We start from the raw sequence: 10,958 nt of genomic DNA on the forward strand, positions 1-10,958 counted from the left end.
CATTGTCAGTTTTAGCTGGGGTACAGCAACAACCCATGGGGCCATCCAGCGAAATTAGCATTGGGCCCCTCCTGGAAACCCACTCCTTGTGGCTGGTAAAATGCACAAACACACCTTTCCCCCTCAACACCCTCTCCCCACATTGCAGAGCAGCACAGCTAAGCAGAGTAATATTTACCTGCTCCAGCAATATGTCGAGCCTCGTATGTTCTTCCCAGCAGCTGCACTCTATGCTCCCATACCTTCAGCTTCTGATCACATGACATGCATTTGCAGCACAGTGTGTGTGTGTGTGTGTGTGTGTGGCTGCCAGGAGGATCAAAGGGAGACCCAAAGCAGGATTGGAGCAGGTAAGTATTAAACTCTACTCTACTAAGTATTAAACTGCTCTACTGTGCTACTCTGCAGTTGCTATAGCTACACCACTTAGTTTGAGACTGTTCAATTTGTCACGTGACTTAGACTGTTTTATATTTTGTCCCCTTATGTTATGGAGTTGCGCACCCCTGGTATAGATTGGTAAATCTTATAAATAAATTATTAGAATATTATTAAACAAAATATTATAAAGAAAATATTTTTTACAGGTTAGAAAATCAAATACTTAGTTTCTTAGTTGCAGTAAGCAAATTGTTTTACGTTCTCTTGCTCATATTTTACAGAAGAGCTTTCTTTTTGTAATAATATATCGGTAGACAGAAAAAAAACAACCATTGACATGTCAGTCTTGTACACTGATTTTTCAGATTTTGACAATGGCTTTCCACACTGTGACTTCTTTGACTCATGTCTGCGGGGACGATGTCACTGTTAATTTTCAAGCTTTGGAGATCAGCTGTCCAGAAAAGCCTGAAGAGCTCAAAGGTAAACACAAAGATTTCAAAATGATCCATTCACTGGCTGCCTGTAGACTGCAATAGGATACTTTCCTGCAGTTCAGACATTTTTCAAACTGCATTTTTAAAGGTTTTTGAAATTATTATTTTAGTCAGTGCTTAAAGGAAACCAGAGATGAAAGGATATTACAAATGTTATACATACCTGGGGCTTCCTCCAGCCCCATGCGCACAGATCGCTCCCACGTCGCCGTCCTCAGTCTTCTCCCTCTTCGGTACCGGGTTTCGAAACTTCAGCCAGTCGCTGCCAGTCTGCGCAAAAAAAGTGCACAATCTACGTATCTCTCCAGCAGCCGCCAGATCAAAAATCAGTTTAAAAACCAGGGCCCATATGCAATTAACTTTTTCTCCTGAGATATCTCCTAGGAGATCATTTTCATAATCTCTTTAAAATAATTTTTAAGCATTTTACAATTTAAAAAAAAAACATCTAAAAGGTACCATCGAAATTATTCTGAGTATCTTCTTGTGTGCTGGGGGTTTAAAAGGCATTTTATGACAAGGTCTGAAAACCTCACCTAGGAGAAAACCAAGGAGAAAAATGTAATTACGTATGGGCCCAGACATGTGTTTCCCCATCAGACATTCCCTCTTACCTTCAGTCTTTTGTGATACCAAAATAATTAAGTGTCATTTTTTTTAATAGGGATAAAGACAGACTTAAAAGCCTTACAAAGGTTGTAAAACTTCCTCATGCTAGTATAAAAAGTTTATTTATTGCCATGTTTCCTTGTTGTCGGTATTATCCCTCAGTTCTTGTTACTTTTGAAAGATACAGAAAGTGAATGTGATTCTTTCCATTGCGGACCCAGACAGCCCAAAAAATTATAATTTGGCAGAGGTTCTTGGCTCCATCCAGTTTTTAGTTAAAGAAAATCTAAACTTATAAGTACTACAGTAGTACAAATAGCCCAGCAAGCTCATGGTGAATCAGAACTCAGAAGATCAAAAAGCCTCCTTACTAAAATGCTTTTTAGAAAATAATTTTTCTGCCTTAAGACAGAAGGTATTTGAGATTATTCAGGTTGGAGTGAGCTCTGAGGTGTCCCACACTGCATCACTGCTGTATATGCAAATCATTGCTTTGTTGCCGTGCCGTAACTACTATAAATGGGGCTCCCTAGCAAAACTTTAATGGAGCCTCCCAATGTTCCCACCACTTTCCTTAACTTGGTGCCCTTCACAGCCTTGAGGCCCATCTCACAAGGGGCATAAACAAGTGCGCCGTTTGTCTGCATCGATCCGGCAAGCAGTGGCGGCCCCCACAAAGTTGTGCCTCCTCTCCGCGTCCTCGTTGCCGGCAGTTTTCTGTGCATGTGCAGTACATGAAAATTGGCAGGAGCATGATCAAGGTGCGTATGGCTTGGGGCAGTGCATGCACTGTAGCGGCTGACTGGCCATAACTGGTCAGCTTTGTGGGGGTTGCCGCTGCATACTGGTGGGACGTGGAAGGACAGCACAGGCACAGGATGACTCCAGAGGCTGCAAGAAGCCCCAGGTAAGGAAAACTGCTTTTTTTATTTTGATTTAAGTATCCCTTTAAAACCAAAGGTATTTGAGATTATTCAGGTTGGAGTGAGCATTTGAAGTGTCCCACAGTGCATCACGGCTGAACATGCTAATACTGTTCTATTTTAAATAAAGATCCTTTTTGAGGCGGTGTTTATCGAACCGTCGAACAGAAAGAGCTAACTGGGTGTGCCTGTAGATGCACAGGGAGATTTGGGTGTGGTGTTCACAAAACACATGCTATGATGGCTGCAATAAGACTGTATTGAATCATCTACAACTTACCGGTAATTCCTTTTATCTGGTTTTTCAGGTTTCATGGCCAGCAGTCCAAGTAATTCTCCTGCTTCTGTTGCGCCACGTTTCATTCTGCAATTCGATATCGGTCCAGCTGCAGCCAGTTTGTCCCCACTTGCAATAAAGAATGGATTTCTACAATTGTGGATTCAGGACTTCTGCTCTGAGTTGCCTGTTTCTGCCCTAACCCACCTGGGACCATTCTTAGAGGATGAGAAGGTTCCTGAGATTCTGCCTATGGTAATTCAGGTCACCAACAGCAAGATCACCCTCCGAGTAAGTACCTGTCATCAGCAATATTAAGTATTATTAAGTTATTTAAATTCTGCGGGCTTAGTTTTAATATTTGTTGAAGATGCAAAATACACATTTGCATCTTTAGCAATAAAACGCTCCACTAGTTTAATTCTTGAAGGTGGGAAGTGACCATTCATAGGGGCTGTTTTGTACTGATCGTTTTGTCACTTTCCAAATGTCAAAATCTATTTTGCCTTATAGAAAACCTGTAACGAAGAAAAGCTCCCCTAGGTGGTACTCACCTCGGGTGGGGGAAGCCTCCGGATCCGATCGAGGCTTCCCCTGTCCTCCTGTGTCACACGGTGGTGGCAAAAAAGCTCAGGGAACGGCGGGGATGTGAATATTTATCTTCCGGGCTCCAGCGCAGGCTCAGTATAGGCTCTCCGCTCGGAGATAGGTGGAAATAGCCGATCGCTGTTGGGACGCTCTACTGCGCAGGCGAAGGCTCCTGCACCTGTGTAGTAGAGCGGACCCGACGTTGGGGGGGGGGGGCATGCACGTACATTCCCGTGAAAATAGTGAGAAAAAACCCACCAAAGAAAAAAATACACCTTTATTTCCAAATACTATAATTAAAATCTTGTGATAACCAGAACAAATAGGCAGATAAAATGTGTGGGATTTATTCACAGTAGCAGTGTTTATATTAAAACTATAGGGAATGAAATTGGACAAATAGTGTATTTTTTTCTTGTTTTTCCCTTTATAATGCATAGAAAATAAAGTAAATACTGAAAACAAATATCAACCCCAAAAAGCCCAAGTGGTGGTGAAAAAAAACAAGATATAGATTATTTCATTGTGATTAGTAGTGATTAAGCTATTGGCAAATGAAGGGATGAGCACTGAAAGGTGAAAATCACTCTAGTCCGTTAGGGTAAAAACGCCTTTGGGGTGAAGTGGTTAATGCATAATTTTCAGTAATTTTCATAATTTACAGCATAGGATCTTATGCTCAATGCTGAGCACCAGTCTCTTATAATTTGTTTCTACAACATTAGCTCAGACTGGGCAGCCCTGCTGTACACTTCTTGTGATTTTCGTTAACTGAGAATGGAAACTGCTACAATACCAAAATGTTTGTGGATATGATTATTGTCGGGTTTTACATATCCTGACTAGGAACTTAAACATTGTTGTTTACCAATAAAACGAGTAAGAACTGTATTGAATCAGGGCTAGTGGCTGTATGTAAAACGTGGCTACAGCGAGTCACATAGAGGCTCCACGTTTCCCCAGTGACAAGTAGCACATGGTGGTACATGTATTTTTGTCATAATGTCTGTTTTAAATTGTTTTGCAACCTGACATTTTCACTTTAGGCCGGCTTTAGACTACCGCATCATGGGGTCTTTGGGGATTACCGCGTTAGTATGCGGTAATTGCCTTCTGGCCAAGATCCAAACAGGAAGTGATGCTCGCTTGCGGTCACTTCCTGATTCAGAAATATGGAAGTGTATTGTAAAAAGATGCGCTTCCGTGCAAAAAACGACACTTCCATCATATCATGCCGCAACTTGTCGGTATGAATAGCCCCATAGACTTTCATTGGGCTGCTGTGGGATGCGGTAAAATTACTGCACCGACCCAGTGTAAAAGGGCCTTAAAGAAAATGTTGTGTTAAATTATTCTTTTAACTCTCCATGTTATGAGTAACTAATACAGTACCAACAGCTTGTTTACATGGAACGTTGACTTGAGCTTGCTGTCATTTTACTACAGTGAGAGATTGTGGTCGTGTGGAAATCTGAACTTGGTCTGAAACCAAGTTGAAGAACTGGTGTCACATTGCAGCTGACTTACAGTCAAATGGATGCTAAAAAGATGCTGAACTAAAATCAGTGTGCATTGGACCTAAACTAACTAATTATACTTTACCTGACACTGGTCCGACTACAGTGAATGCTGTCACTAGGACTGTTACACAAATTCAATCAGCCATTTAGATGTATTGTTGAACTATATGCACTGGGGGTTTGGCAGAACGTTGCATGGGAAAGTGAAATACAGATTGTAATCAACTGAAAACTTGAAAGTGTCAAATTAAAAAGTCTACTTGTTCTTTTCCCATAGGACGATGGAGTACGTATTTACCCATCTCCAATTTCTCCTGAGCCAGTCGGATTTTTTCTGGAGAATGTCAAATTACATCGGAAAGAAGATGGAGTGTTCTGCCTTATAGGTTGGTACTAATTACACACTGGTTATATGGAATTATGTCACTGCAGGCCTGAGGCTGTGTTCACACCACACACATCACATGCATGTGGCACCTGTTCCATGGAGCGTCACACATTGCCTGCTCCACCATGCGGCTTCTGTCCCTGTCACGTGACATGGGACTGATGCCGCATGGTGATTGGCTGGCTGCACAGCACTTGCAAACTGAACAGGAAGTAAAGAGGGTCCTGTACTGCCCCCGGGAGCAGGCAATGTATAAAGCTCAGCTGCAGCCCTGCATTATGTACAGGACAGACCCCCTCCCCCCCCCCCCCCCTTTAGCTCACATGATGGAAGCTGTCAGGAATGGGGGGAGGCAGCATACTTTTAGATTTAGATACTATATCTACAGCTGCCGCTACTTTCGTTGCATGTCATGATTCCTTGTGACATATTCCAATACCTTTTAAAGGGGAACTGAAGAGAGAGGTATATGGAGGCTGTCATGTTTATTTCCTTTTAGACAATACCAGTTGCCTGGCAGCCCTGCTGATCCTCTGCCTCTAATACTATTAGCCATAGCCCCTGAACAAGCATGCAGCAGATCAGGTGTTTCAGTGGTTCAGACTTATAAGTCTGATCTGACAAGACTAGCTGCATGCTTGTTTCTGGTTTTAATCAGATACTACTGCAGAGAAATAGACCAGCAGGGCTGCCAGGCAACTGGTATTGATTAAAAGGAAATAAACATGACAGCCTCCATATACCTCTCTCTTCAGTTCCCCTTTAACTCCCAAATTTGCCCTGTTTTAGCCTTCTTGTCAAGACACTTTCCAACTCTTATTTTCTGGATGTATTACATCTTTTTCATTGAGATATTCTTGTGGGGGTTTTTTTCCAACCAGGATGAGGCCCTATGTCCTCATTGCAAGTGTATTTTAAAGTTTCCAGGTTTTTTTTTTATCAGCAGACAAAAGGAAAAATGTATTTCCGTCAATGTTTACACTCCTAAACATGCTTTTGCTACATCACATTCTCACGTAATACTGTATGTATGAATGTGCCTACTTTTCTACACTCCTTATAATAATAGGGAGAATGGTTAGTTCAGATCTTAGCCATCTATAAAGGAACTCTCCTGTAAGGTACCTGAATGCACTTTTGGTTGCACTGTACCAAATTTTATGCCATTCCAAAATTGCTGTCTGCTGGCCTAAGTGTTTTTTTCCAACTTGTCATATGCACTCATTTCTTTGTGTCATGTTTTTTTCCCATCGGGAATTCTCTACATACTTTTTAAAGAAAACTTAGCAGTAGACTGCTGTGCGGGAAATCTGCTGCTTGTTGCAGATATGATGAGAATCCCATGATTAGCAGAGCAGCTTCTGCAAACACTGAGGTACAGTAGGAGGTATCGAGACCCTTTCTTTAGAGTGGACTAGTCTGCACAGTCCAGTATAGTGTGTGAATTAAGCATTAATTGAAACTGTGGCAATGTTGTCCTTATAACCTTCATGGTCCATTCTCAAAACAGAACCTGTGAGGGTAATGTATGAACCGATATCTATTTTATATGTATTGTAATCCAGGGTTTTATGTATTTATTTTTTTCAGATGAAAAGACTTCAGGCCGTGAATCTGGATCAACAAATGCTGCTTCTGTACATCACAGCAACTCTTCAGACGCCTTACCTCAAAGTGTAGAGGTAAGATGACCCAACCAATAACATTACAACCCCTCCAGAGTCATGGACATATCAGAACCTGGCAATAATGTGAATAGCATGCAGGGGACTTTATAGGCCAGCCCTACTGAGCTCTGCTCTCCTTTGGATGAAAGGAATGCAACAGGAGATTGGGGGGTCAGAAAATGGGACACACTCTCCACTGAAGGGTGTGTTCTACCAGACCAGGCCTATATGGCATGTCCCCAAAAACTGCCCTGAGTATACCTTGTTTGTATCTGTTATTGCAATTAATTTTCATTTGCTTGTACTTTAAGATATTGCTGAAAACAGCATTTCTGCTATTGCGAATACTGGGTATCATGGTGTAAGTTTAAGTGTGGATTCACAGTGTAATTCTGCACCTGCTGGGTAAATGATAAGCAGCTTCTCCCTGGCATTGTACTGCCTTATAAGATACAGCTATTCTCCTTGAACCTGCAATGCAGATGTTTCTCTACTTATGTCTCCCAGCTGCGTAGAGAGAGTATTCAGATTCTGCATGTGATCACTTTTAAATGAAACAAAAATGTGAACAGGTATATTTCTTAGTGGCCCTATTAACAAAAAAAATGGCCTGGTCACTAGGGGAGTTTAATACCGCGGTCCTCGAGGTTAATGGGAAAAAGAGCAAAAAATAAAAATATACACATCATTTCTCAGTTTTACCAATTTCAGATTTAAAAAAAAAAAAAAAAAAAGCAGTACTGTAGATGAAAAACACAAATTTTATTTGTCTATTTCTACCATCTATCACAAAACTTAGATTATGTTCCTGTCACAATTTATGGTGAGGATATTTGATACTGAAATAATGCTACAGGGTGTATTTTTCACTATGGACTGAGAAATAAAAGCATTTTTTAATGGTAAAAATCAATCTGATTAGCTCAGGGAACTTATTATCCCTTTCACCAATTAGTGCTGCAGCAGATAGTGCCAGGGGTGTGCACAGGCGCAGCACAGCTGTGCTTCAGCTACAAGACTTATATCTACCTCCTTGTGGCCTAGATAAAGTCACAAAGGACGTAGATGTACAGTAGTGGTAGATAAAGTGGTTAAAGTGAAATTAGGTTAGGTTGAGGTTCCTTATTACTGACATGATGATACAGAAGATTTTTTGTTATAAACAATCCATTCACTCACTGATGGTTTTTTTTTTTTCTATATGTAGGAACTACAGCAAGAACTGCTAACTGCCCGGGCTAAGCTAAAAATACAAAAAAAACTAGAAGAAAAACTCTTAAAAGAAATCTGGAAATATAACCCAGACTTCCACTTGTGATAGAAAGATGCACAAAGAAACCACCTGCGGATGGGCTGGATGTCTTATCTACAACACCAATTTCAAAATAGAACCTTTATTTTTATTGCAGTGCCTCCTTGTCCTGAGGATGCCGGTAACTAATGGATGAATTAATCCATCCTTTCATGGAACTCTTCCTTTTAGTATAGAGACATAGTACTAATTATGAATATTATGCTATGGCATACGTTAGGAATCAAATAAGTAGTGCCACCTTTTACTAGCCAGATAGGAAACAATTCAGTGTTCAGTGGCACACACATAATGGTATTTATGCCCGACGGGCAAAATGGCAGCCTTGTGTTCCCACTACTTACTGCACACAGCACCAGATTTTGCTTGTTTACTGGGAAGACTGCTGTAAAACGGGAACGATTTACCTGTAATGAACTGGGTTGAATCCACTTAAAGAGAATCTGTACTCTGAAATTCTTACAATAAAAAGCATACCATTCTATTCATTATGTGCTCCTGGTCCCCTCTGTGCTGTTTCTGCCATTCTCTGCTGCAAACCTGGCTTGTAATTGCCAGTTTTAGGCAGTGTTTACAAACAAACTAACCAGCTTCTAATAGGCTCAGCTAAGCAGAGTGTGTTAGTCACACAGAGCCTGCAGGGGGTGTGTACAGCTTCTAGCTAATCACAAGCAGCCCTGCACATTCCAGTCTGACTGCCTCAGCCTGACTGTGCCGACTATAGAGAGAAGATTAGATCATATAACAGAGATAACACAGCTACTGTGCAATTAGGAAAAGCTGCAGTAAGCCAGACCACATTAGAAAAGGCATAGGAACTTATAGCATAGAAGAAATAAAGATAAACAATTTGTTACAGAGTCTCTTTAAAGTGGGTGAATGAAGGTAGTAATAGACCAGTTGTAGCTATAAATGGTACACAGATTTACATGTATGTTTACAAAACAGAGCATAAAATGTATAAAAAATGTAAAGTATTTATAAACACTAAGCTTAACTTTGTACAGTAAAAATTGTAGCAACATATATGGTGCCTATGCAAAATATGGTACAAATGTATTAACTGGAATTACATTTTGCGCTATGTGTAGTTTGACTATACATACAGAAGAAGTAATGTATGTATCTGTACGGTCACATACCCTTGGTTGAAGGCCAACCATAAATAAAAATAAATCCTGTATTTTTATTGGGAAAGGTGTATTGGTGTAGCAAATTTTTTCCAAATATTTATTTTAAAAGGAAAAAGTCAGCAGGTTGGGAGGTTAACATCACAGAAATACAGCCCATTAGCCACACTTATTTTACTGCAGAGATAACTGAGCAGAGAGTTTCACAGCACTGCCTTAAGCCTAATCTACACGATACGATTCATTGTGCGATTCGATTACGATTCTATTTATGATCCGATTAAATCTGACATGTTCGATCGGGATTCAATTCCATTTGCCATTGCAAAACAATGGCAAATCTAATCGAATCCCGATCGGACATGTCGGATTTAATCGAAACGTAAATAGAATCATAATCGAATCGCATAAACAATCGTATCGTGTAGATGGAGCTTTAGAGTATTGTACCGTGTTAGCCATCTGTAAAAGCAAGAAGTTCTGAATCCGGATGATACCATTTATTGGCTAAAAAATAAAGAGCAAGCTTTTGGCTATTCCACCTATGTCAGACTCCAATCCTGTATGCTGAAAAGTAGTTAGAGCACACAGCTATATACATGCAACATCAAAAGAGGATACATAGAAAAAAAATTTAGGAAACAAAAATACATGCCATGACGATGCCTTAATGGAAGACGTCCAAATAGGGTGCTAACATCCTTTCAAGACCCTATTTAGATGTCTTGTTTTTTTTAGGTTCGCCAATAAATGGTATCATCCTGATTTGCACACGGTTATTCCACATGCAAAAACGCTCCAGTTGTCACACAGGCCATGATAATCAATTGGCTGGGGCACACTTTGTAGAGTGCTTATGCAAGAAAAAAAACTGCCTGCACTAATTTTGCAGACAGTCAGCTGCCGTCAGCTCACACATGTGAAAAACGCACACCAAGAACAAAGAATTGTCAGCAGAACACCGCAGGCGGTTTCCCTAGACTCCCATCTACCCTCCCTCGGTTAATTGATCAGCAGATTGTAGAGGGAACTGTGCTTCAATAGGTAGAACGGGTACAAAGCAATATTACATTCAAGGGCTCGCAGCTTAAAGGAGTAATGTAGGCATAAAAAAAGAGTTGAACTTACCTGGGGCTTCAAATTGTCCCCCGCAGACGTCCTGTGCCTGCGCAGCCACTCACCGATCCTCCGGTTCACTTCTGGAATTTCCAACTTTAATGTCGGAAAACCATTGCACCTGCGCGGCCACGCCCTCGCTCCCACTGATGTTTCCAGGAGTGTATTGCGCAGGTCCAGTATGGTCTGCGCCTGTGCAGTATGCTCCTGGTGATATCAGCGGAAGCTAAGACACGGTCGCGCAGGCGCAGTGGTTTTTCAACTTTAAAGTCGAAAATTCCAGAAGTGAACCGGAGGCGGGAACCGGAGCATTGGTGACTGGCTGCGTGGGTACAGGATGTCAGCAGGGGACCATTAGAAGCCTCGGGTAAGTTCAACTCTTTGTTCCCCCCTACAGTAGTCCTTAAAAAAAAAAAAGGGTCGTCGCACTCCTGCAACCGGCAATATTCCAACAAGGCTGTGCTCATGCCTTTACAATTTGAAGTGCTCCTGGATTACCCTAAAAACATTATAAAGGTCGCATATAGTGCATAATACTATATGGACAATA

General features: G+C 41.1%; 1 protein-coding gene across 1 annotated transcript in view; it reads left to right on the forward strand.

Annotated features, from left to right (window-relative positions):
* The window catches only part of BLTP3A (bridge-like lipid transfer protein family member 3A), a 75,479-nt gene extending 66,120 nt beyond the window's left edge, over positions 1-9,359 (forward strand). Inside the window, exons 17-21 of the mRNA XM_068269403.1 lie at positions 747-864; positions 2,719-2,978; positions 5,073-5,181; positions 6,774-6,865; positions 8,058-9,359. Coding sequence (XP_068125504.1) covers positions 747-864; positions 2,719-2,978; positions 5,073-5,181; positions 6,774-6,865; positions 8,058-8,168 — 690 coding nt within the window. The 3' untranslated portion in view covers positions 8,169-9,359. The remainder of the gene's footprint in view (positions 1-746; positions 865-2,718; positions 2,979-5,072; positions 5,182-6,773; positions 6,866-8,057) is intronic.
* The last annotated feature ends 1,599 nt before the right edge of the window (positions 9,360-10,958 follow it).

Source organism: Hyperolius riggenbachi, chromosome 2, assembly GCF_040937935.1.
Source record: "Hyperolius riggenbachi isolate aHypRig1 chromosome 2, aHypRig1.pri, whole genome shotgun sequence".
NCBI lineage: Eukaryota > Metazoa > Chordata > Amphibia > Anura > Hyperoliidae > Hyperolius > Hyperolius riggenbachi.